The sequence below is a fragment of the Anser cygnoides genome, chromosome 3, assembly GCF_040182565.1.
Source record: "Anser cygnoides isolate HZ-2024a breed goose chromosome 3, Taihu_goose_T2T_genome, whole genome shotgun sequence".
In the NCBI taxonomy this organism is placed as follows: domain Eukaryota; kingdom Metazoa; phylum Chordata; class Aves; order Anseriformes; family Anatidae; genus Anser; species Anser cygnoides.
This window is the reverse complement of record NC_089875.1, coordinates 88661097-88687480: the sequence shown is the minus strand read 5'-3', so window position 1 is coordinate 88687480 and position 26384 is coordinate 88661097. Positions and strand designations below refer to the sequence as shown.

At 45.9% G+C, this 26384-nt stretch overlaps 2 protein-coding genes across 2 annotated transcripts; both read right to left on the bottom strand.

The window, feature by feature from the left end:
• Positions 1-3: 3 nt before the first annotated feature.
• Positions 4-11752, bottom strand: LOC136790271 (uncharacterized). The gene is made up of 10 exons (XM_066993204.1): positions 11060-11752; positions 9866-10150; positions 9521-9677; positions 8762-8919; positions 7768-7899; positions 7297-7404; positions 7024-7096; positions 6249-6382; positions 5583-5943; positions 4-83 (listed from the first exon to the last, which is right to left on the bottom strand). The coding sequence occupies exons 1-10, from the start codon at positions 11108-11110 to the stop codon at positions 4-6; spliced, it is 1539 nt and encodes a 512-aa protein (XP_066849305.1). The 5' UTR covers positions 11111-11752.
• Positions 11224-24931, bottom strand: LOC136790270 (uncharacterized). The gene is made up of 10 exons (XM_066993203.1): positions 22368-24931; positions 21174-21458; positions 20829-20985; positions 20070-20227; positions 19076-19207; positions 18605-18712; positions 18332-18404; positions 17560-17693; positions 16894-17254; positions 11224-11303 (listed from the first exon to the last, which is right to left on the bottom strand). The coding sequence occupies exons 1-10, from the start codon at positions 22416-22418 to the stop codon at positions 11224-11226; spliced, it is 1539 nt and encodes a 512-aa protein (XP_066849304.1). The 5' UTR covers positions 22419-24931.
• Positions 24932-26384: the final 1453 nt, after the last annotated feature.

Here is a 26384-nt window from a genome sequence, read left to right as displayed (position 1 = left end):
GCCTCATCCTACCTCGTCCGTCACAATCTCACTTCCAAGAAGTGATGGCCGCAGGAAGAGGCGCCGCCTTTTAACCTGCCTGTCTGCATTGTGAGCACACAGTCAGTCCACAGTGTCCAGGTTACCATCTCCATGTGTGGGCATACGGAAACCAAGGCAACCAAGCCGGCCTCCTGGCTTTCCTTACCCCAACAGACCCACCAGAGAGTCCTCGGAATCTGCTGAGATTCTGTTGGTGGTGGTGCACAACCTCTCCCAGAAAGAACTTGGTGTCCTTAGGGACAAGTTCTTGGGCAGACCGTTGTGGTAGATAATAAATGCCCTCAAACAGAGAGACCATTGGTTTTTCATTTTTATTCTCCGTTACTCAGCTAACTTCAAATTCTCTCTTAGAGCTAACTGGCAGAATTGTTTGACTAGCTCTGGCATGCCGTGCTTGGTTTTCTTTCATTCACTCATGCTGGTGTTTTTTGTGTGTGTTTTTTTTGATACCTAAGAGAAATATCAAAATGTTGGGTAATTTACCCTTGGGGGCGTTCTCTCTTCCTGTAGTATGGAGGAGACTTCTGACTCTCAGGCTACAGCTCTTTGGCCAACAAAACCTTTGAAGGACTCTCTAGTAAGCCAACCCATTTTATGATGCCACAAAAGTACAAGGGCAGAAGCAGAGAAAGCTAAGGACTGTAGATTTAAAGTAGAGAGTTAACATTTGGCAGTTAGGTACCTTCCTTTGGAAAAGGATCAGGGAGATCAAGGTGACTTAATCAAAAAAGTGATTACTTAGATGAAAATATCAAGGAAAACGCAGATGTCAATACTAAGAAAGGAAAGAAGTCTAATTTAATGGAACAACTCTTTGGAAGTAGCACCAGTACCGTCCTCCTTTCTAGAAGTAAAGACGTGACACCTTTTGACATAGACTGGGAGTTTAGTAATACTCTTCTTGTTGATAAAAACAGTAAAGTCAAAGTAAAAGAAGACAATGATCTTTTCAGTGAAAGAAGAAACCTAAACAGACACAGTCTGCAACGAACTACACTCAAGCCAGGAGTTAAAACCTGCCTTACGCTAGGTCTGGCTGGGATGGAATTAACTTTCCCTGGAGCAGCCCATACAGTGCTGTGTTCTGCAATTGTAGCTCAAAGAGCACTGGTATCACACCAGTGTTTTGTCTATTAGTGAGCAATACTGGCACCGCATCAAGACTCCCTCCAAGCCCCAAGAGCCAGCAGGCTGGGGGTGGGCAAGTGACGGGGAGGGGACATCACCGGTGCAGCTGACCTAAACTGACCAAAGGGATATTCCATGCCATGTGATGTCACACTCAGCAATAAAAGGTGGGAAAGGGGAAGGAGGCGGGGGGGGCTCTTGTTGTGGAAGCGTCTGCCCTCCTGAAAAACCACCACGCATATTGAGGCCCTGCTTCCCAGGACGTGGCTGAACAGCCCCCATTGATGGGAAGTAGAACCACAAAAAGACGAACCACAAAAGATGATGGGAGAAATTCCTGCCTTCTAGCATAGAAAGATTATTATAATTTGATTAATTGCTTTAATGGGATACGCAGGGAGATGGTTCCTGCTGCAGGCCAACTGGTCTTCCACTTCTGGTCCCCAGGAGAGTGGTCATCAAACAAAATTCTCTGAGGATCATCCAACAAAGATGTTCAGCTGTCAGGACACACTTGACATAGGAAATAGGAAATTTTAAGAAAAAAGATTTTTTTCTCTTTGCGGAAGTACAGATGAAAAGGTTTTTTTGGGGGGGGATCATAGTAGATAATCTGTAACGCAAGAAAAGAGATTTGAGTTGGAGGAGGAGAACTTGGGATGCCCTTCACAACTCTGAAGTGAAGCCTGAAGAAGACTACAGTAGTAAGAACAATGAACTGGGAAATGCTACAAAGGATTGACCATTTTTCTCATATCTGTGGTGTCTTTGCACTAGCTAAGGAGTAAAAAAAAGTGATTTTTCAGAACCCTCATAAACGCTGTGCTTCTAATGATGCTTTGCTTGTTGCATATATATCTAAGGAGGTGAACTGCAAATCTATAATGCTTCCAGAATGGGGCTGCTTGGAGAGGATGTGCTTCAGCTACCTGGTAGCCTCAGGCTCATTGCTGGTGCTGAGGCAGAAGGTCTAATGCAGCCAGCCCAGAGCCCATTAGCTTTGCCAGGGGGCACGAAAGAATATCTGGTCTGGCATGGTAGGAGTAGGAATTCAATCAGGAAAGTGTCTTGCGGCAAGTGGCTACAAGAGCCCCAGCAGGGCTTTCCTGGATACTTGTGCACCAGAGTGCTCAGGGTGAGCCTTTACTATTCAAGAGAATTATAATAAACTCCGCATAGTGCTCTAAAGCCAAGACTAGAAAGAATCAAGCTGCCGATTGCAGGAAGGGAGGTTTTGTTCCCTGAGCTGCACGGCTTCGCTAAGTGTGACCTGTTCGTGTTCTGACATGAGAAATTTCAGCCTGAGAGATGTCCTGGGTGACTGCTCACTTAGAAAATTCCCCCTCCCTTTTTTTTTGGGGGGGTGGGACCAAATTTAACATGGTCTCCTGTTCCAAATTGTCTCTTTGATTATCTGCAAAGTCTTGATGTCGGCAGGAGGAGAACAGCTGCATCAGCGTGTGCTGTCAGCCAGGACTCGGGGCTGCAGGGACTTGCTGGGATGCCTCTGCAAGGCATGGCTCACTGGGGTAACCACTGACATGGTTTGCATGAGGCTGTCAGATAACATAACTGCAGTCATTTCTCTCTAAACTGCCTTCACCTCCTCTACTCCCCACCTGTTTCTTTCCTCATGCTGGAGCTCCCTACCAGCAGTGCCACGCTGTTTCTTCTCGCCTGATGGAAGCAATGTTGCAGCAGAGTAGGAAGGCCTCGTATGAAAGGGAGGTGGTCTTACTTCAAAAGTGGTTTCCCTTCCACTCCTCACCCACACATGAGCACTAACATGGATGTACTCAAGTGCTCTGGCCAGCGGCCTGGCACCAAGACACTTGTACCTGGTTGGCCTGGTCAGGGGTCCTTGCGGCAGCCCAGAGCACAAGGCTTGCCTGCTCTGAAGTCCTCCTCGCGTCTGCTGTTGGCTGCTTGGGCTGGGGAGGGTTTGCAAGTGCCTTTCCTGCTCTTACTGCTTCTCCTCTGAGAGTCATTAGGGTTTTCTCACTGTCCATTCTCATCTCCTCTGAGCTGCCAAGTGCTCCAAGCTGATCTTTATCTTCCCACCATCACCCCTTAGTGGCTTACATTTTTCTTTTACCCTGGGTATCGGCTGCCCCCGGTATTCCAAGCAACCACAAAAAGCTGCACGTTGCTCTGAGAGGATCTTGAATTCTCGTGAAACTAAACCCTGAACTGCCTGTGTGAACCAAGCACCAAGCCCTGGCAATAATTCTTATTTAGCCAGCAATCATTACTTTGTTTGCTTGGTACCCATTTTTCTTTGTCTCATAAACTATCTTCTAGAATAACAGCAATGATGTCCAGGTTTTAGTGAAAATTTTGCCTCAGCGTGCTCTCTAATCCTGTTGGCTTCACAGCACCCATGTGAACACCCTGAGAAAATGAGAGGTACAGAAGGTCTTCTCTGAGTCCCACCGGCTGCTGACAGAATTTAGACCAGAAGTGTCCATATTCTCACTCATAGCATGGCACCACTCCACTCCCATGTGCGTATAGGCATCCTCTATCCAAATCTCAGATATTTGAATGCAAAGGCTTTCAACTAATGATCAGTCCTGGAATGAACTGCAAGATGGATTTTTTTTTTTTTTCTGTCAAGGAAATGCACAAACCTCGGATGAAAGTCTTCTTCTTAAGAATACTCTAATGTCTTCAGAAAAAAATGAAATAAAATAAAATAAAATAAAATAAAATAAAATTAAAATAAAATAAAATAAAATAAAATGAAATAAAATAAAATAAAATAAAATAAAATAAAATAAAATAAAATAAAATAAAATAAAATAAAATAAAATAAAATATATTGTCTTGGAGTTTGTTTGCTTCCAGTGAATACACTGTATATGCTGTCACAGGATGCAGTTTTGCTTTAGTTGTTAAGCATCCTCGTGACACTACGCCTTCAATCCAGGGGAAAAAAGCACGAGTAACATTTACAACATTCACTGAAAATATTTAATTCAATGCTATATTGATATTTCTATCTTCTCCCCAATTATAAGGTACACTCTGAGATCTAGAGTTCATCCAAAACCTAATCCAGTAAATCCTCACTTTAACGAGTGGTAATCACAAAACCTGGGAATAATTGTCCTGATTTTCTGAGGAGCATAGTATTGCGGTGCGTACTGAATTCAAAGTAAGATTAATCTTCCTGGGCAGCAGATTGTTGTTATCCTGACATAATGGCAGCCCATATATAAGACCTGCAGATTGGTACTTTGGAGATCCAGAGCTCTTCCCCTGACTGTGATTTTTACAGTTTTTCTTTTCAGACATGCCTTTGCCAAAGAAAGATGCTAGAAGACTGCTGAGACGCCTAGGAATCACCGAATCACTGAATGTTAGGGATTGGAAGGGACCTTGGAAGATCGTCTGGTCCAATGCCCCTGCCGGAGCAGGAGCAGCTAGATCAGGTCACACAGGATCGCGTCCAAGCAGGTTTTGAGTGTCTCTGGAGAAGGAAACTCCACAACCCTCCTTTGGGTAGCCTGTTCTCGTGCTCGGTCACCCTCACCATAAAAAAGTTTTGTCTCACATTTAAGTGGAACCTCCTATGTTCCAGCTTACACCCATTGCCCCTTGTCCTATCATTAGATGTCACCGAGAAGAGCCTAGCTCCGTCCTCCTGACACTCTCCCTTTACATATTTATAAACGTTAATAAGGTCACCTCTGAGTCTCCTCTTCTCTAACTAAAGAGACCCAGCTCCCTCAGCCTTTCCTCGAAAGGGAGATGCTCCACTCCCTTAATCATCCTCGTGGCTCTGTGCTGGACTCTCTCAAGCAGTTCCCTGTCCTTCTTGAACTGGGGGGCCCAGAACTGGACGCAATATTGCAGATGTGGTCTCACTAGGGCAGAGTAGAGGGGGAGGAGAACCTCTCTCGACCTACTAACCACAGCCCTGCTAATACACCCCAGGATGCCATTGGCCTTCTTGGCCACAAGGGCACAGTGCTGGCTCATGGTCAGCCGGCTCTCCACCAGGACGCCCACGTCCCTTTCCCCTTTGCTGCTCTCCAGCAGGGCAGTCCCCAACTTATCCTGGTGTCTGGGGTTGTTCTTGCCCCGATGCAGGGCTCTACACTTGCCCTCGTTATATTTCATGAAGTTTCTCCCCGCCTGATGCTCCAACCTGTTGAGACAGGCAGCAAAAGTTCAGACAAGTCTGTTAGTTTTGAGTCACTTCATCTCTTTATTGTCAACTTGTTGTGCATTACTGCACAACACAGAGACTGTGACGCTTGCGTCTTTGTTCTTCAGGCCGGATTCTGTTGTTTTGAACCCTTGCGCATCCTCCACCAGAAAAGCAGCCCCTTCCTGGTTTGGACGCCTTTGAGAATGGTGTAGGTTCCTGTGGATGTCGTTGATGGCCTTAATTCTGGAAGCCGCACAATTGCTTCTGCTTTTGGGTTGTCTCAGTGGCTCCCTCATCTGCGGCTCCCCAGGCTTAGGGAGCATCTCGTCTGAATAGGTGGCGCCTCTTTGAACCTTTGCGTTTTCTTGTGCACATACACTTAGAACTGGCAGCCCAGCAGCTCCTTGGTGACGTGGCCGTCTTACAGAATGTGCATGGCTCTTGATGATTGCATTCATGGCTCTCATTCTGGCAAGAGCAGACGGCATGGTGCTTTTGGGCTGGTGCAGTGCTTCGCTCGGCAGTGCCAGTGGAATTGCCTGGTCCAGATAGCCCTCGACATTTTGACGCTTGTCTTCGTTTTTCCTCAAGTTGAGAATTTCTGTGCATCTGAGGAACTGGTGACAGAAAACATAGCCTTTTAGAGACTGAAAGCAGGGAAAGAAGAGGCTTCCTTCATCAGAGAAGGAAAGGAAAAGCAGAAGCGTGTGAGTTCAACTTTCAGTTGTGTTTGTCATGTAGTAGAAGTACTTGCTGAATTACAGGTTGTACTAAATACCACCTTGTGTGCCCGTCATTGCTAAGCTCCGTATATTCCTACTGCTTTCACAGGTTGCATTTTCAATTGCAACTACATTGTAAAAATAGAAATTCAGACTGTATTTGACAGACTGATGTCTACTCTTACTATAAAGGCACAGACCTTGCCATCTGGTACAGATGTTGCAGTCTCTCTGTCTATGGGAACAGCGTTTTCCTCTGCTGTCCTTTCCGTCTGATGGTCACAAACCTCTGTGGAAGTGGTTGGGACCTCCACGTCCACAGCTGCATTGCTTACTGCAATGGAAAGAATAATAATTACTGTTATTATTAAAAAAAAAAAAAAAAGTAAATGAACAACGGACAATATGAAGAGAAGAAATACATAGGAAATGGATGGAAGAAGTGTTGAGGGACACGTTATCTATGGCCTGCTGTTTTGCCGTACCTGAATTGCCTGAATGTCAGGGCTCGCACAGGACTGAGGTCTTTGTGTTAACCAAACGCGTGAATTCTAATACCAGGACTAGACTGCGGAAGCAGCACCTCAGCACCGTGATCGTGCTCTCCAGGCCTGTTCCGCTTGGCTATAAATTGAGCCTTTATCATCCACAGTTTCGGCTATACAGGGGCAAGGGTTTTCGTGTGTCTTCAGACATCTCTTAAAATGCCCCGCTCTTTCCAGCAGCTCAGCACAAATTTGAAGCTACCTCCTTCTGCCAAACTCCTCTCTGTGTACCAGCACGGAAACCTGTTTCTTAGGTCCCACTGAGACCAATGAATGTGCTTAGCTGAGGAAGGAGGCACTGAACAACTTGGAGCAATGTCCTGTATCTGTATCCTAAAAGCAGCCCCACGTTTGTGCCAGTAAAGACGGTTGCCAAGAACTTGGTTTGTCGTGCTCCTTTGGGAGCCATTACTCTCAAGCCACTTCTTACCTGCTTCATCAGTATGCCGGGTGAGTGTAGAAGCCCTGTTTGTCTCTGGAGTCACTTGCTCCCCGAGAGAAACCTGTGCACAAAACCTTCACGTTACTGCGGGATTTAGTGCAACATGGAAGAATACTCCATATTTCGGCTGCTGTCTTTGAAACATCACAGAGAAGTCTGAGTGGGAAGCCCCATTCATTACCACATCCAAACAACCCTGTCTAGGACACTGTTTTAAAACCATACCTGCCAAATGATATAATTGTTAATTGACAAAGTTACCTCTTTGCTTTGAAAGGCTTCTAGTGGGGCTTCTTTGGAGCTCGTCGCACTGCACTCAGCTTCCCTGGTGCTGCTTGATAGTGGGAGCTGAGTGGTACTTGAGGTCTCCTGAAAACAAATACAAAGAATCACATAATTAACAGTAATCTGGATTTGTGTTTCTGCCTGTGAAGGGCTGTCACAAATCAGTTCTATTTTAAGAGGTGTTAAGCCCAAATGGTTCCTTTATGGCAGTGTACCGTGATGATTTAGGGGATTACGAGCACCACAAGGAACCCATGTGATGAGAAGTTTGAACCGTTAAAGTTAGGTGAGGCTCGAGGAGGGCGAGTTGAAAAGAAAATGGGGTGCAAATTTTTCCAGGGACACCGGGAATGGTGAATCCTGGAATCAAGCAAATAATGTTATTTTCCTCTCGAGCTCTTTAACAGGGGAAACCTAATTTGTTAGTATTCAAAATGCCATTGTTACCTCTGCAGCTTTGTGCTGGTGCTGGGAGTGAGCGAAGGTGGTCATTGAAGGGGTCATCTGCCCATTCTCAAAGTGTTTCCTCACTGCAGCCAGGCCGCCGGGCACAGTGCAGGACTTGATTTCCTCTGAGGTCTAGAGTGATCAAATAAGGCCAGGTGTTTTCCATTTGCAGTAAGAACATACCATCCATTTCAACAAGTAAGGGCAAGGTGTTATAGGGTGTAAGTGAAGCAGTTCATATGTTCTCAACACAGTTCGGTTGGGTCAGGCTTCCTCCAGTTCTTCCTTTTGGGGAGAGAGAGCTAACAGCACCATTGCTGGCAGTGTTGGGAGGAGGGAATTGGAACCTTCTTGGCCCAAAGAACCGCAGGAATCTGTTCCAAATACACAAGGGCAATTAGGAAATCAAGAAGCCAGTGGGCAGGAATTGCGGTGGTTTGAAAACACCTGGACTCTGAAGGCGAGCGTGGCTGTTGGCTGCTTCCCTCAGGTGGCTTCTGGGCTACCTGAGCACCCATAGCTGAGCTGTTTTATCATGCGGTACTTTCAAAGTCTTCAGTTCGAGCAGCAAGAGCTCTGAAGTCACTGTGCTCCTGAATAGGATTTTATTATTTGGCGATAGAGAATAGTTGTTGTGGTAAGGAAACTGCCTTGTTTTGTCATCATAGGATAACCGTGTTGCTGATCTCTCTCTCACCCATGATCCTCATACATGAAGTTCAGGCAAAGGTGGACTGAAAGGAAGAGCACTTCCATGAAGTAATGGGGATTGTCCAAAAGACCAAAGGCATCTAGCGTGAAAAACCTCATTTGGTAGAGAGAGAGACTGATGGATGACTATGTTTGCTCTGTAGGTTTCCTAATTTGGGATTTAAATTTTGATCCACCCTATGATCCACCTGATAGCTTGCTTGTAGAAATAAAGATGGTTACGATCTGTCCCTGGGCAAAGCAAACGTAGAATTAAGAAGATATTGAGACATTGGTATCTTACATTGGCAAAGCGGTTGCTGTTCTCTGCCTTTGACACCGCAGCCTGATACAGAGCCATTTTGTCTTTCAAGGAGACATTCTCCTGGAATTCTGTCAGTGTATTGCCGGTGTTGGGAGGGCTGTCTTCTGGAAGTCCTCCTACAGCTTTGCAGCCACCCACTGCAACCACAAAGAGACGTCATAGTTGGGGAGAGGGAGATGGGTGCATGTGTTTCAAAGCTTGAAAGAAAAGCAGTAAGCAAAACAAACAGTATTGCCAACATTTTGCCAACTGTGTCGTACTTTTACTTTAGAACACATAAAGTACGGAGCATTTAATTTGTGGAAACCAGAATGCCTTTAACTAATAAAAGTTAACGCATTGTTACCAAAGCAACAAGTTGCTAAATCCAACCTATCTTCACCAAAGAAGAAAATGAAGATACCACTTTTTCGTAATTGATGAATGCTGCCCATAGTTTTGATATCATATTTGTAATCTGGGCTGTCTTCATCAAAAGTTATCTTCTCAAAACATAAGACACCATTCTGTTGTGTTTTGTTCAAAAAGTATTTAATGGGCATCAGGCACTCCTCCGTAATGCAAAAGACAAAATGGAGAAGGCTGGAAAGCTTGTTTTGCATTGAGAAGAACACCACGTTCTCTCCCTGGGCGGCCTGGGGGCTGCCCTGATGAGGTGAGTGTGCTTGCCCCTTGTCACCTCAGAGATGGAGCGCATTGAACTAAAGGGAGAAATCCGATCCAAGTGGTAAGGCTAACCTTCAGTGTTGGTGGTCTGTCCATTGCCTGAGGACATCTTCTCAAAGATTGCCCTCCCCCGTTTCACGCTGGACACTTCCATCAGAGAAATGTCCGTCTGGCTCCCAGGCTGAGTGGCCAGTGCTGGTGGCAGTGAGCTTCTGCCACTTTCCGCTTCCTGTTGGAAGACACGGAGGGGATGTGAGCTAGAAGCTACTGGGAGGAGCCAGGTAGGGCTTTCAGGGGGCAGAAAGGATATGAAGAGGCAGCAGATTGGAAGGGGGTGCTGTTCTGGCAGTAGTGTTCTCCAAGTCCTCAGTGAGAGCGCGGGAATCCTTTTCAGCTGCGGAACCTGCGTGCACTCACCTTCCTGCCACCCAGGGTCTCAAAGTGGCTCTGCAGCTCCTTGACAGAGATGGGGAAGGTCTCAGTCCGGCGAGGGCCACCCAGGGTGACGTCCGCCCTCCCGCTGTCTGCCGCGGCTTCCTCCACGGTGCTGCCTGGGCTGGCTTTCTCTGGTGCCAGGGACCGTGGGGCTGGCAGGCGTTGGAAGGCCAGGCTAGGTGTCAGAGCACTGGCGGACTCCCATCTCTTCATGAGGAGCTTCACAGAGCTCTTCTGCACGGTCAAGTCGGGCAGCTCCATCGCGCCCTGCCAATGCAACGGGTACCTCATGACATAGCTTGTATTTCAGACCAGGGTTTGAGTGGTTTGCAGTATTTCATGGGGGAGGAAGAAGCACAGGAGAAGCGCTAGGTTTCTGCAACCCAAGGGTACTCATGAAGGAAATTCCCCTGGGACATGTGCACTTGTCAGCAAAGAATTTGACTTTAGGCCTCATCCTGACTTTAAGCCACTTTTGCCGCCTGCTCATGGCCGCTTAAATCACTACAGAATGCTGAGGGCAATTCATTCTTAAGTCAAATACTTGGTGAAGACTGCACGTCTGACACTGTCAGGGCCTTGAATCGTTTCCCAGGCTTCGTAGAACCTTCTTAGCCCTTATGAAAATGCAGGAAGAAAATTGGGGGAATACGAAAACCCAAAGAGGTATGGAGCTGGGCTTCAATGGCCTTTAGCATTTCATGCCGCCTTTGCCGACTGTACTTCCTAACTTTTGCTGGCCACTTCTAAAGTTATCATGCTTAAAACGTGCCAGAGGAAGGCACAAACTAAGGGCTTGGCTGCTTTTTGTTCGATGGCCATGCTGGGCAGGAAGGCAGAGGGTTGCGAGAGAGAGAACCAGAAGCTGCTTCAGTTCTTCCCTCTGTCTGGTGACTAATATTCACTGGCCACGGTACTAGAGGATCTCTTCTCCACTAAAGACTCCCTGAAAGTGCACGTGAGAGCTAGCTGCACGCTTCTGACACTGTCACTGGAAGAGCGTGCAGTTTTTCTTCTGCAGGTAAGCAGAGCCACAAGTATCTGAAGCATTTCTTTTTTTTTTTTCTTTTGCTCCCTCTCACCCATTTATCACATGAAGAGTATCAGGCTTTGCGCTAGACCACCTACGTCCAAAAAAATGCACGAACTTGTGTATTCGTAAGGAGCTAATCTTACCGCTTGGCTCTTCTCAGCTGAATTTTCCTTTTGTGACTCTGCTGCACACATTGCGTGCCTGTTGAAAGGAAGGCAAATTTAAACATTCTCTTATTCACTGGTCTCATTTGACTAATGAATGTGAAGCTAGATCGACAGTTCACAGTATGCATTGGAGAAAAGCCTCATCCTACCTCGTCCGTCACAATCTCACTTCCAAGAAGTGATGGCCGCAGGAAGAGGCGCCGCCTTTTAACCTGCCTGTCTGCATTGTGAGCACACAGTCAGTCCACAGTGTCCAGGTTACCGTCTCCATGTGTGGGCATACGGAAACCAAGGCAACCAAGCCGGCCTCCTGGCTTTCCTTACCCCAACAGACCCACCAGAGAGTCCTCGGAATCTGCTGAGATTCTGTTGGTGGTGGTGCACAACCTCTCCCAGAAAGAACTTGGTGTCCTTAGGGACAAGTTCTTGGGCAGACCGTTGTGGTAGATAATAAATGCCCTCAAACAGAGAGACCATTGGTTTTTCATTTTTATTCTCCGTTACTCAGCTAACTTCAAATTCTCTCTTAGAGCTAACTGGCAGAATTGTTTGACTAGCTCTGGCATGCCGTGCTTGGTTTTCTTTCATTCACTCATGCTGGTGTTTTTTGTGTGTGTTTTTTTTGATACCTAAGAGAAATATCAAAATGTTGGGTAATTTACCCTTGGGGGCGTTCTCTCTTCCTGTAGTATGGAGGAGACTTCTGACTCTCAGGCTACAGCTCTTTGGCCAACAAAACCTTTGAAGGACTCTCTAGTAAGCCAACCCATTTTATGATGCCACAAAAGTACAAGGGCAGAAGCAGAGAAAGCTAAGGACTGTAGATTTAAAGTAGAGAGTTAACATTTGGCAGTTAGGTACCTTCCTTTGGAAAAGGATCAGGGAGATCAAGGTGACTTAATCAAAAAAGTGATTACTTAGATGAAAATATCAAGGAAAACGCAGATGTCAATACTAAGAAAGGAAAGAAGTCTAATTTAATGGAACAACTCTTTGGAAGTAGCACCAGTACCGTCCTCCTTTCTAGAAGTAAAGACGTGACACCTTTTGACATAGACTGGGAGTTTAGTAATACTCTTCTTGTTGATAAAAACAGTAAAGTCAAAGTAAAAGAAGACAATGATCTTTCCAGTGAAAGAAGAAACCTAAACAGACACAGTCTGCAACGAACTACACTCAAGCCAGGAGTTAAAACCTGCCTTACGCTAGGTCTGGCTGGGATGGAATTAACTTTCCCTGGAGCAGCCCATACAGTGCTGTGTTCTGCAATTGTAGCTCAAAGAGCACTGGTATCACACCAGTGTTTTGTCTATTAGTGAGCAATACTGGCACCGCATCAAGACTCCCTCCAAGCCCCAAGAGCCAGCAGGCTGGGGGTGGGCAAGTGACGGGGAGGGGACATCACCGGTGCAGCTGACCTAAACTGACCAAAGGGATATTCCATGCCATGTGATTTCACACTCAGCAATAAAAGGTGGGAAAGGGGAAGGAGGCGGGGGGGGCTCTTGTTGTGGAAGCGTCTGCCCTCCTGAAAAACCACCACGCATATTGAGGCCCTGCTTCCCAGGACGTGGCTGAACAGCCCCCATTGATGGGAAGTAGAACCACAAAAAGACGAACCACAAAAGATGATGGGAGAAATTCCTGCCTTCTAGCATAGAAAGATTATTATAATTTGATTAATTGCTTTAATGGGATACGCAGGGAGATGGTTCCTGCTGCAGGCCAACTGGTCTTCCACTTCTGGTCCCCAGGAGAGTGGTCATCAAACAAAATTCTCTGAGGATCATCCAACAAAGATGTTCAGCTGTCAGGACACACTTGACATAGGAAATAGGAAATTTTAAGAAAAAAGATTTTTTTCTCTTTGCGGAAGTACAGATGAAAAGGTTTTTTTGGGGGGGGATCATAGTAGATAATCTGTAACGCAAGAAAAGAGATTTGAGTTGGAGGAGGAGAACTTGGGATGCCCTTCACAACTCTGAAGTGAAGCCTGAAGAAGACTACAGTAGTAAGAACAATGAACTGGGAAATGCTACAAAGGATTGACCATTTTTCTCATATCTGTGGTGTCTTTGCACTAGCTAAGGAGTAAAAAAAAGTGATTTTTCAGAACCCTCATAAACGCTGTGCTTCTAATGATGCTTTGCTTGTTGCATATATATCTAAGGAGGTGAACTGCAAATCTATAATGCTTCCAGAATGGGGCTGCTTGGAGAGGATGTGCTTCAGCTACCTGGTAGCCTCAGGCTCATTGCTGGTGCTGAGGCAGAAGGTCTAATGCAGCCAGCCCAGAGCCCATTAGCTTTGCCAGGGGGCACGAAAGAATATCTGGTCTGGCATGGTAGGAGTAGGAATTCAATCAGGAAAGTGTCTTGCGGCAAGTGGCTACAAGAGCCCCAGCAGGGCTTTCCTGGATACTTGTGCACCAGAGTGCTCAGGGTGAGCCTTTACTATTCAAGAGAATTATAATAAACTCCGCATAGTGCTCTAAAGCCAAGACTAGAAAGAATCAAGCTGCCGATTGCAGGAAGGGAGGTTTTGTTCCCTGAGCTGCACGGCTTCGCTAAGTGTGACCTGTTCGTGTTCTGACATGAGAAATTTCAGCCTGAGAGATGCCCTGGGTGACTGCTCACTTAGAAAATTCCCCCTCCCTTTTTTTTGGGGGGGGTGGGACCAAATTTAACATGGTCTCCTGTTCCAAATTGTCTCTTTGATTATCTGCAAAGTCTTGATGTCGGCAGGAGGAGAACAGCTGCATCAGCGTGTGCTGTCAGCCAGGACTCGGGGCTGCAGGGACTTGCTGGGATGCCTCTGCAAGGCATGGCTCACTGGGGTAACCACTGACATGGTTTGCATGAGGCTGTCAGATAACATAACTGCAGTCATTTCTCTCTAAACTGCCTTCACCTCCTCTACTCCCCACCTGTTTCTTTCCTCATGCTGGAGCTCCCTACCAGCAGTGCCACGCTGTTTCTTCTCGCCTGATGGAAGCAATGTTGCAGCAGAGTAGGAAGGCCTCGTATGAAAGGGAGGTGGTCTTACTTCAAAAGTGGTTTCCCTTCCACTCCTCACCCACACATGAGCACTAACATGGATGTACTCAAGTGCTCTGGCCAGCGGCCTGGCACCAAGACACTTGTACCTGGTTGGCCTGGTCAGGGGTCCTTGCGGCAGCCCAGAGCACAAGGCTTGCCTGCTCTGAAGTCCTCCTCGCGTCTGCTGTTGGCTGCTTGGGCTGGGGAGGGTTTGCAAGTGCCTTTCCTGCTCTTACTGCTTCTCCTCTGAGAGTCATTAGGGTTTTCTCACTGTCCATTCTCATCTCCTCTGAGCTGCCAAGTGCTCCAAGCTGATCTTTATCTTCCCACCATCACCCCTTAGTGGCTTACATTTTTCTTTTACCCTGGGTATCGGCTGCCCCCGGTATTCCAAGCAACCACAAAAAGCTGCACGTTGCTCTGAGAGGATCTTGAATTCTCGTGAAACTAAACCCTGAACTGCCTGTGTGAACCAAGCACCAAGCCCTGGCAATAATTCTTATTTAGCCAGCAATCATTACTTTGTTTGCTTGGTACCCATTTTTCTTTGTCTCATAAACTATCTTCTAGAATAACAGCAATGATGTCCAGGTTTTAGTGAAAATTTTGCCTCAGCGTGCTCTCTAATCCTGTTGGCTTCACAGCACCCATGTGAACACCCTGAGAAAATGAGAGGTACAGAAGGTCTTCTCTGAGTCCCACCGGCTGCTGACAGAATTTAGACCAGAAGTGTCCATATTCTCACTCATAGCATGGCACCACTCCACTCCCATGTGCGTATAGGCATCCTCTATCCAAATCTCAGATATTTGAATGCAAAGGCTTTCAACTAATGATCAGTCCTGGAATGAACTGCAAGATGGATTTTTTTTTTTTTCTGTCAAGGAAATGCACAAACCTCGGATGAAAGTCTTCTTCTTAAGAATACTCTAATGTCTTCAGAAAAAAATAAAATAAAATAAAATAAAATAAAATAAAATAAAATAAAATAAAATAAAATAAAATAAAATAAAATAAAATATAAGATAAAATAAAATGAAATAAAATTAAATTAAATTAAATTAAATTAAATTAAAATAAAATAAAATAAAATAAAATAAAATAAAATAAAATAAAATAAAATAAAATAAAATAAAATAAAATAAAATAAAATAAAATAAAATAAAATAAAATAAAATAAATTGTCTTGGAATTTGTTTGCTTCCAGTGAATACACTGTATATGCTGTCACAGGATGCAGTTTTGCTTTAGTTGTTAAGCATCCTCGTGACACTACGCCTTCAATCCAGGGGAAAAAAGCACGAGTAACATTTACAACATTCACTGAAAATATTTAATTCAATGCTATATTGATATTTCTATCTTCTCCTCAATTATAAGGTACACTCTGAGATCTAGAGTTCATCCAAAACCTAATCCAGTAAATCCTCACTTTAACGAGTGGTAATCACAAAACCTGGGAATAATTGTCCTGATTTTCTGAGGAGCATAGTATTGCGGTGCGTACTGAATTCAAAGTAAGATTAATCTTCCTGGGCAGCAGATTGTTGTTATCCTGACATAATGGCAGCCCATATATAAGACCTGCAGATTGGTACTTTGGAGATCCAGAGCTCTTCCCCTGACTGTGATTTTTACAGTTTTTCTTTTCAGACATGCCTTTGCCAAAGAAAGATGCTAGAAGACTGCTGAGACGCCTAGGAATCACCGAATCACTGAATGTTAGGGATTGGAAGGGACCTTGGAAGATCGTCTGGTCCAATGCCCCTGCCGGAGCAGGAGCAGCTAGATCAGGTCACACAGGATCGCGTCCAAGCAGGTTTTGAGTGTCTCTGGAGAAGGAAACTCCACAACCCTCCTTTGGGTAGCCTGTTCTCGTGCTCGGTCACCCTCACCATAAAAAAGTTTTGTCTCACATTTAAGTGGAACCTCCTATGTTCCAGCTTACACCCATTGCCCCTTGTCCTATCATTAGATGTCACCGAGAAGAGCCTAGCTCCGTCCTCCTGACACTCTCCCTTTACATATTTATAAACGTTAATAAGGTCACCTCTGAGTCTCCTCTTCTCTAACTAAAGAGACCCAGCTCCCTCAGCCTTTCCTCGAAAGGGAGATGCTCCACTCCCTTAATCATCCTCGTGGCTCTGTGCTGGACTCTCTCAAGCAGTTCCCTGTCCTTCTTGAACTGGGGGGCCCAGAACTGGACGCAATATTGCAGATGTGGTCTCACTAGGGCAGAGTAGAGGGGGAGGAGAACCTCTCTCGACCTACTAACCACAGCCCTGCTAATACACCCCAGGATGCCATTGGCCTTCTTGGCCACAAGGGCACAGTGCTGGCTCATGGTCAGCCGGCTCTCCACCAGGACGCCCACGTCCCTTTCCCCTTTGCTGCTCTCCAGCAGGGCAGTCCCCAACTTATCCTGGTGTCTGGGGTTGTTCTTGCCCCGATGCAGGGCTCTACACTTGCCCTCGTTATATTTCATGAAGTTTCTCCCCGCCTGATGCTCCAACCTGTTGAGACAGGCAGCAAAAGTTCAGACAAGTCTGTTAGTTTTGAGTCACTTCATCTCTTTATTGTCAACTTGTTGTGCATTACTGCACAACACAGAGACTGTGACGCTTGCGTCTTTGTTCTTCAGGCCGGATTCTGTTGTTTTGAACCCTTGCGCATCCTCCACCAGAAAAGCAGCCCCTTCCTGGTTTGGACACCTTTGAGAATGGTGTAGGTTCCTGTGGATGTCGTTGATGGCCTTAATTCTGGAAGCCGCACAATTGCTTCTGCTTTTGGGTTGTCTCAGTGGCTCCCTCATCTGCGGCTCCCCAGGCTTAGGGAGCATCTCGTCTGAATAGGTGGCGCCTCTTTGAACCTTTGCGTTTTCTTGTGCACATACACTTAGAACTGGCAGCCCAGCAGCTCCTTGGTGACGTGGCCGTCTTACAGAATGTGCATGGCTCTTGATGATTGCATTCATGGCTCTCATTCTGGCAAGAGCAGACGGCATGGTGCTTTTGGGCTGGTGCAGTGCTTCGCTCGGCAGTGCCAGTGGAATTGCCTGGTCCAGATAGCCCTCGACATTTTGACGCTTGTCTTCGTTTTTCCTCAAGTTGAGAATTTCTGTGCATCTGAGGAACTGGTGACAGAAAACATAGCCTTTTAGAGACTGAAAGCAGGGAAAGAAGAGGCTTCCTTCATCAGAGAAGGAAAGGAAAAGCAGAAGCGTGTGAGTTCAACTTTCAGTTGTGTTTGTCATGTAGTAGAAGTACTTGCTGAATTACAGGTTGTACTAAATACCACCTTGTGTGCCCGTCATTGCTAAGCTCCGTATATTCCTACTGCTTTCACAGGTTGCATTTTCAATTGCAACTACATTGTAAAAATAGAAATTCAGACTGTATTTGACAGACTGATGTCTACTCTTACTATAAAGGCACAGACCTTGCCATCTGGTACAGATGTTGCAGTCTCTCTGTCTATGGGAACAGCGTTTTCCTCTGCTGTCCTTTCCGTCTGATGGTCACAAACCTCTGTGGAAGTGGTTGGGACCTCCACGTCCACAGCTGCATTGCTTACTGCAATGGAAAGAATAATAATTACTGTTATTATTAAAAAAAAAAAAAGTAAATGAACAACGGACAATATGAAGAGAAGAAATACATAGGAAATGGATGGAAGAAGTGTTGAGGGACACATTATCTATGGCCTGCTGTTTTGCCGTACCTGAATTGCCTGAATGTCAGGGCTCGCACAGGACTGAGGTCTTTGTGTTAACCAAACGCGTGAATTCTAATACCAGGACTAGACTGCGGAAGCAGCACCTCAGCACCGTGATCGTGCTCTCCAGGCCTGTTCCGCTTGGCTATAAATTGAGCCTTTATCATCCACAGTTTCGGCTATACAGGGGCAAGGGTTTTCGTGTGTCTTCAGACATCTCTTAAAATGCCCCGCTCTTTCCAGCAGCTCAGCACAAATTTGAAGCTACCTCCTTCTGCCAAACTCCTCTCTGTGTACCAGCACGGAAACCTGTTTCTTAGGTCCCACTGAGACCAATGAATGTGCTTAGCTGAGGAAGGAGGCACTGAACAACTTGGAGCAATGTCCTGTATCTGTATCCTAAAAGCAGCCCCACATTTGTGCCAGTAAAGACGGTTGCCAAGAACTTGGTTTGTCGTGCTCCTTTGGGAGCCATTACTCTCAAGCCACTTCTTACCTGCTTCATCAGTATGCCGGGTGAGTGTAGAAGCCCCGTTTGTCTCTGGAGTCACTTGCTCCCCGAGAGAAACCTGTGCACAAAACCTTCACGTTACTGCGGGATTTAGTGCAACATGGAAGAATACTCCATATTTCGGCTGCTGTCTTTGAAACATCACAGAGAAGTCTGAGTGGGAAGCCCCATTCATTACCACATCCAAACAACCCTGTCTAGGACACTGTTTTAAAACCATACCTGCCAAATGATATAATTGTTAATTGACAAAGTTACCTCTTTGCTTTGAAAGGCTTCTAGTGGGGCTTCTTTGGAGCTCGTCGCACTGCACTCAGCTTCCCTGGTGCTGCTTGATAGTGGGAGCTGAGTGGTACTTGAGGTCTCCTGAAAACAAATACAAAGAATCACGTAATTAACAGTAATCTGGATTTGTGTTTCTGCCTGTGAAGGGCTGTCACAAATCAGTTCTATTTTAAGAGGTGTTAAGCCCAAATGGTTCCTTTATGGCAGTGTACCGTGATGATTTAGGGGATTACGAGCACCACAAGGAACCCATGTGATGAGAAGTTTGAACCGTTAAAGTTAGGTGAGGCTCGAGGAGGGCGAGTTGAAAAGAAAATGGGGTGCAAATTTTTCCAGGGACACCGGGAATGGTGAATCCTGGAATCAAGCAAATAATGTTATTTTCCTCTCGAGCTCTTTAACAGGGGAAACCTAATTTGTTAGTATTCAAAATGCCATTGTTACCTCTGCAGCTTTGTGCTGGTGCTGGGAGTGAGCGAAGGTGGTCATTGAAGGGGTCATCTGCCCATTCTCAAAGTGTTTCCTCACTGCAGCCAGGCCGCCGGGCACAGTGCAGGACTTGATTTCCTCTGAGGTCTAGAGTGATCAAATAAGGCCAGGTGTTTTCCATTTGCAGTAAGAACATACCATCCATTTCAACAAGTAAGGGCAAGGTGTTATAGGGTGTAAATGAAGCAGTTCATATGTTCTCAACACAGTTCGGTTGGGTCAGGCTTCCTCCAGTTCTTCCTTTTGGGGAGAGAGAGCTAACAGCACCGTTGCTGGCAGTGTTGGGAGGAGGGAATTGGAACCTTCTTGGCCCAAAGAACCGCAGGAATCTGTTCCAAATACACAAGGGCAATTAGGAAATCAAGAAGCCAGTGGGCAGGAATTGCGGTGGTTTGAAAACACCTGGACTCTGAAGGCGAGCGTGGCTGTTGGCTGCTTCCCTCAGGTGGCTTCTGGGCTACCTGAGCACCCATAGCTGAGCTGTTTTATCATGCGGTACTTTCAAAGTCTTCAGTTCGAGCAGCAAGAGCTCTGAAGTCACTGTGCTCCTGAATAGGATTTTATTATTTGGCGATAGAGAATAGTTGTTGTGGTAAGGAAACTGCCTTGTTTTGTCATCATAGGATAACCGTGTTGCTGATCTCTCTCTCACCCATGATCCTCATACATGAAGTTCAGGCAAAGGTGGACTGAAAGGAAGAGCACTTCCATGAAGCAATGGGGATTGTCCAAAAGACCAAAGGCATCTAGCGTGAAAAACCTCATTTGGTAGAGAGAGAGACTGATGGATGACTATGTTTGCTCTGTAGGTTTCCTAATTTGGGATTTAAATTTTGATCCACCCTATGATCCACCTGATAGCTTGCTTGTAGAAATAAAGATGGTTACGATCTGTCCCTGGGCAAAGCAAACGTAGAATTAAGAAGATATTGAGACATTGGTATCTTACATTGGCAAAGCGGTTGCTGTTCTCTGCCTTTGACACCGCAGCCTGATACAGAGCCATTTTGTCTTTCAAGGAGACATTCTCCTGGAATTCCGTCAGTGTATTGCCGGTGTTGGGAGGGCTGTCTTCTGGAAGTCCTCCTACAGCTTTGCAGCCACCCACTGCAACCACAAAGAGACGTCATAGTTGGGGAGAGGGAGATGGGTGCATGTGTTTCAAAGCTTGAAAGAAAAGCAGTAAGCAAAACAAACAGTATTGCCAACATTTTGCCAACTGTGTCGTACTTTTACTTTAGAACACATAAAGTACGGAGCATTTAATTTGTGGAAACCAGAATGCCTTTAACTAATAAAAGTTAACGCATTGTTACCAAAGCAACAAGTTGCTAAATCCAACCTATCTTCACCAAAGAAGAAAATGAAGATACCACTTTTTCGTAATTGATGAATGCTGCCCATAGTTTTGATATCATATTTGTAATCTGGGCTGTCTTCATCAAAAGTTATCTTCTCAAAACATAAGACACCATTCTGTTGTGTTTTGTTCAAAAAGTATTTAATGGGCATCAGGCACTCTTCCGTAATGCAAAAGACAAAATGGAGAAGGCTGGAAAGCTTGTTTTGCATTGAGAAGAACACCACGTTCTCTCCCTGGGCGGCCTGGGGGCTGCCCTGATGAGGTGAGTGTGCTTGCCCCTTGTCACCTCAGAGATGGAGCGCATTGAACTAAAGGGAGAAATCCGATCCAAGTGGTAAGGCTAACCTTCAGTGTTGGTGGTCTGTCCATTGCCTGAGGACATCTTCTCAAAGATTGCCCTCCCCCGTTTCACGCTGGACACTTCCATCAGAGAAATGTCCGTCTGGCTCCCAGGCTGAGTGGCCAGTGCTGGTGGCAGTGAGCTTCTGCCACTTTCCGCTTCCTGTTGGAAGACATGGAGGGGATGTGAGCTAGAAGCTACTGGGAGGAGCCAGGTAGGGCTTTCAGGGGGCAGAAAGGATATGAAGAGGCAGCAGATTGGAAGGGGGTGCTGTTCTGGCAGTAGTGTTCTCCAAGTCCTCAGTGAGAGCGCGGGAATCCTTTTCAGCTGCGGAACCTGCGTGCACTCACCTTCCTGCCACCCAGGGTCTCAAAGTGGCTCTGCAGCTCCTTGACAGAGATGGGGAAGGTCTCAGTCCGGCGAGGGCCACCCAGGGTGACGTCCGCCCTCCCGCTGTCTGCCGCGGCATCCTCCACGGTGCTGCCTGGGCTGGCTTTCTCTGGTGCCAGGGACCGTGGGGCTGGCAGGCGTTGGAAGGCCAGGCTAGGTGTCAGAGCACTGGCGGACTCCCATCTCTTCATGAGGAGCTTCACAGAGCTCTTCTGCACGGTCAAGTCGGGCAGCTCCATCGCGCCCTGCCAATGCAACGGGTACCTCATGACATAGCTTGTATTTCAGACCAGGGTTTGAGTGGTTTGCAGTATTTCATGGGGGAGGAAGAAGCACAGGAGAAGCGCTAGGTTTCTGCAACCCAAGGGTACTCATGAAGGAAATTCCCCTGGGACATGTGCACTTGTCAGCAAAGAATTTGACTTTAGGCCTCATCCTGACTTTAAGCCACTTTTGCCGCCTGCTCATGGCCGCTTAAATCACTACAGAATGCTGAGGGCAATTCATTCTTAAGTCAAATACTTGGTGAAGACTGCACGTCTGACACTGTCAGGGCCTTGAATCGTTTCCCAGGCTTCGTAGAACCTTCTTAGCCTTTATGAAAGTACAGGAAGAAAATTGGGGGAATACGAAAACCCAAAGAGGTATGGAGCTGGGCTTCAATGGCCTTTAGCATTTCATGCCGCCTTTGCTGACTGTACTTCCTAACTTTTGCTGGCCACTTCTAAAGTTATCATGCTTAAAACGTGCCAGAGGAAGGCACAAACTAAGGGCTTGGCTGCTTTTTGTTCGATGGCCATGCTGGGCAGGAAGGCAGAGGGTTGCGAGAGAGAGAACCAGAAGCTGCTTCAGTTCTTCCCTCTGTCTGGTGACTAATATTCACTGGCCACGGTACTAGAGGATCTCTTCTCCACTAAAGACTCCCTGAAAGTGCACGTGAGAGCTAGCTGCACGCTTCTGACACTGTCACTGGAAGAGCGTGCAGTTTTTCTTCTGCAGGTAAGCAGAGCCACAAGTATCTGAAGCATTTCATTTTTTTTTTTCTTTTGCTCCCTCTCACCCATTTATCACATGAAGAGTATCAGGCTTTGCGCTAGACCACCTACGTCCAAAAAAATGCACGAACTTGTGTATTCGTAAGGAGCTAATCTTACCGCTTGGCTCTTCTCAGCTGAATTTTCCTTTTGTGACTCTGCTGCACACATTGCGTGCCTGTTGAAAGGAAGGCAAATTTAAACATTCTCTTATTCACTGGTCTCATTTGACTAATGAATGTGAAGCTAGATCGACAGTTCACAGTATGCATTGGAGAAAAGCCTCATCCTACCTCGTCCGTCACAATCTCACTTCCAAGAAGTGATGGCCGCAGGAAGAGGCGCCGCCTTTTAACCTGCCTGTCTGCATTGTGAGCACACAGTCAGTCCACAGTGTCCAGGTTACCGTCTCCATGTGTGGGCATACGGAAACCAAGGCAACCAAGCCGGCCTCCTGGCTTTCCTTACCCCAACAGACCCACCAGAGAGTCCTCGGAATCTGCTGAGATTCTGTTGGTGGTGGTGCACAACCTCTCCCAGAAAGAACTTGGTGTCCTTAGGGACAAGTTCTTGGGCAGACCGTTGTGGTAGATAATAAATGCCCTCAAACAGAGAGACCATTGGTTTTTCATTTTTATTCTCCGTTACTCAGCTAACTTCAAATTCTCTCTTAGAGCTAACTGGCAGAATTGTTTGACTAGCTCTGGCATGCCGTGCTTGGTTTTCTTTCATTCACTCATGCTGGTGTTTTTTGTGTGTGTTTTTTTTGATACCTAAGAGAAATATCAAAATGTTGGGTAATTTACCCTTGGGGGTGTTCTCTCTTCCTGTAGTATGGAGGAGACTTCTGACTCTCAGGCTACAGCTCTTTGGCCAACAAAACCTTTGAAGGACTCTCTAGTAAGCCAACCCATTTTATGATGCCACAAAAGTACAAGGGCAGAAGCAGAGAAAGCTAAGGACTGTAGATTTAAAGTAGAGAGTTAACATTTGGCAGTTAGGTACCTTCCTTTGGAAAAGGATCAGGGAGATCAAGGTGACTTAATCAAAAAAGTGATTACTTAGATGAAAATATCAAGGAAAACGCAGATGTCAATACTAAGAAAGGAAAGAAGTCTAATTTAATGGAACAACTCTTTGGAAGTAGCACCAGTACCGTCCTCCTTTCTAGAAGTAAAGACGTGACACCTTTTGACATAGACTGGGAGTTTAGTAATACTCTTCTTGTTGATAAAAACAGTAAAGTCAAAGTAAAAGAAGACAATGATCTTTCCAGTGAAAGAAGAAACCTAAACAGACACAGTCTGCAACGAACTACACTCAAGCCAGGAGTTAAAACCTGCCTTACGCTAGGTCTGGCTGGGATGGAATTAACTTTCCCTGGAGCAGCCCATACAGTGCTGTGTTCTGCAATTGTAGCTCAAAGAGCACTGGTATCACACCAGTGTTTTGTCTATTAGTGAGCAATACTGGCACCGCATCAAGACTCCCTCCAAGCCCCAAGAGCCAGCAGGCTGGGGGTGGGCAAGTGACGGGGAGGGGACATCACCGGTGCAGCTGCCTCTGCAAGGCATGGCTCACTGGGGTAACCACTGACATGGTTTGCATGAGGCTGTCAGATAACATAACTGCAGTCATTTCTCTCTAAACTGCCTTCACCTCCTCTACTCCCCACCTGTTTCTTTCCTCATGCTGGAGCTCCCTACCAGCAGTGCCACGCTGTTTCTTCTCGCCTGATGGAAGCAATGTTGCAGCAGAGTAGGAAGGCCTCGTATGAAAGGGAGGTGGTCTTACTTCAAAAGTGGTTTCCCTTCCACTCCTCACCCACACATGAGCACTAACATGGATGTACTCAAGTGCTCTGGCCAGCGGCCTGGCACCAAGACACTTGTACCTGGTTGGCCTGGTCAGGGGTCCTTGCGGCAGCCCAGAGCACAAGGCTTGCCTGCTCTGAAGTCCTCCTCGCGTCTGCTGTTGGCTGCTTGGGCTGGGGAGGGTTTGCAAGTGCCTTTCCTGCTCTTACTGCTTCTCCTCTGAGAGTCATTAGGGTTTTCTCACTGTCCATTCTCATCTCCTCTGAGCTGCCAAGTGCTCCAAGCTGATCTTTATCTTCCCACCATCACCCCTTAGTGGCTTACATTTTTCTTTTACCCTGGGTATCGGCTGCCCCCGGTATTCCAAGCAACCACAAAAAGCTGCACGTTGCTCTGAGAGGATCTTGAATTCTCGTGAAACTAAACCCTGAACTGCCTGTGTGAACCAAGCACCAAGCCCTGGCAATAATTCTTATTTAGCCAGCAATCATTACTTTGTTTGCTTGGTACCCATTTTTCTTTGTCTCATAAACTATCTTCTAGAATAACAGCAATGATGTCCAGGTTTTAGTGAAAATTTTGCCTCAGCGTGCTCTCTAATCCTGTTGGCTTCACAGCACCCATGTGAACACCCTGAGAAAATGAGAGGTACAGAAGGTCTTCTCTGAGTCCCACCGGCTGCTGACAGAATTTAGACCAGAAGTGTCCATATTCTCACTCATAGCATGGCACCACTCCACTCCCATGTGCGTATAGGCATCCTCTATCCAAATCTCAGATATTTGAATGCAAAGGCTTTCAACTAATGATCAGTCCTGGAATGAACTGCAAGATGGATTTTTTTTTTTTTTCTGTCAAGGAAATGCACAAACCTCGGATGAAAGTCTTCTTCTTAAGAATACTCTAATGTCTTCAGAAAAAAATGAAATAAAATAAAATAAAATAAAATAAAATAAAATAAAATTAAAATAAAATAAAATAAAATAAAATGAAATAAAATAAAATAAAATAAAATAAAATAAAATAAAATAAAATAAAATAAAATAAAATAAAATAAAATAAAATAAAATAAAATAAAATAAAATAAAATAAAATAAAATAAAATAAAATAAAATAAATTGTCTTGGAGTTTGTTTGCTTCCAGTGAATACACTGTATATGCTGTCACAGGATGCAGTTTTGCTTTAGTTGTTAAGCATCCTCGTGACACTACGCCTTCAATCCAGGGGAAAAAAGCACGAGTAACATTTACAACATTCACTGAAAATATTTAATTCAATGCTATATTGATATTTCTATCTTCTCCTCAATTATAAGGTACACTCTGAGATCTAGAGTTCATCCAAAACCTAATCCAGTAAATCCTCACTTTAACGAGTGGTAATCACAAAACCTGGGAATAATTGTCCTGATTTTCTGAGGAGCATAGTATTGCGGTGCGTACTGAATTCAAAGTAAGATTAATCTTCCTGGGCAGCAGATTGTTGTTATCCTGACATAATGGCAGCCCATATATAAGACCTGCAGATTGGTACTTTGGAGATCCAGAGCTCTTCCCCTGACTGTGATTTTTACAGTTTTTCTTTTCAGACATGCCTTTGCCAAAGAAAGATGCTAGAAGACTGCTGAGACGCCTAGGAATCACCGAATCACTGAATGTTAGGGATTGGAAGGGACCTTGGAAGATCGTCTGGTCCAATGCCCCTGCCGGAGCAGGAGCAGCTAGATCAGGTCACACAGGATCGCGTCCAGGCAGGTTTTGAGTGTCTCTGGAGAAGGAAACTCCACAACCCTCCTTTGGGTAGCCTGTTCTCGTGCTCGGTCACCCTCACCATAAAAAAGTTTTGTCTCACATTTAAGTGGAACCTCCTATGTTCCAGCTTACACCCATTGCCCCTTGTCCTATCATTAGATGTCACCGAGAAGAGCCTAGCTCCGTCCTCCTGACACTCTCCCTTTACATATTTATAAACGTTAATAAGGTCACCTCTGAGTCTCCTCTTCTCTAACTAAAGAGACCCAGCTCCCTCAGCCTTTCCTCGAAAGGGAGATGCTCCACTCCCTTAATCATCCTCGTGGCTCTGTGCTGGACTCTCTCAAGCAGTTCCCTGTCCTTCTTGAACTGGGGGGCCCAGAACTGGACGCAATATTGCAGATGTGGTCTCACTAGGGCAGAGTAGAGGGGGAGGAGAACCTCTCTCGACCTACTAACCACAGCCCTGCTAATACACCCCAGGATGCCATTGGCCTTCTTGGCCACAAGGGCACAGTGCTGGCTCATGGTCAGCCGGCTCTCCACCAGGACGCCCACGTCCCTTTCCCC

Excerpts from the sequence above, each read along its gene's own strand:
- LOC136790271 (XM_066993204.1), bottom strand. The coding sequence starts at position 11,110 with ATGTGTGCAGCAGAGTCACAAAAGGAAAATTCAGCTGAGAAGAGCCAA. Across the intron at positions 6,383-7,023 it reads CCGGCATACTGATGAAGCAG|TAAGCAATGCAGCTGTGGAC; the intron begins GTAAGAAGTGGC and ends TTTCCATTGCAG. Across the intron at positions 84-5,582 it reads ACCCAAAAGCAGAAGCAATT|ACAGGCAGGTTAAAAGGCGG; the intron begins GTGCGGCTTCCA and ends CTCACAATGCAG.
- LOC136790270 (XM_066993203.1), bottom strand. The coding sequence starts at position 22,418 with ATGTGTGCAGCAGAGTCACAAAAGGAAAATTCAGCTGAGAAGAGCCAA. Across the intron at positions 19,208-20,069 it reads ACAGCAACCGCTTTGCCAAT|ACCTCAGAGGAAATCAAGTC; the intron begins GTAAGATACCAA and ends TGATCACTCTAG. Across the intron at positions 17,694-18,331 it reads CCGGCATACTGATGAAGCAG|TAAGCAATGCAGCTGTGGAC; the intron begins GTAAGAAGTGGC and ends TTTCCATTGCAG.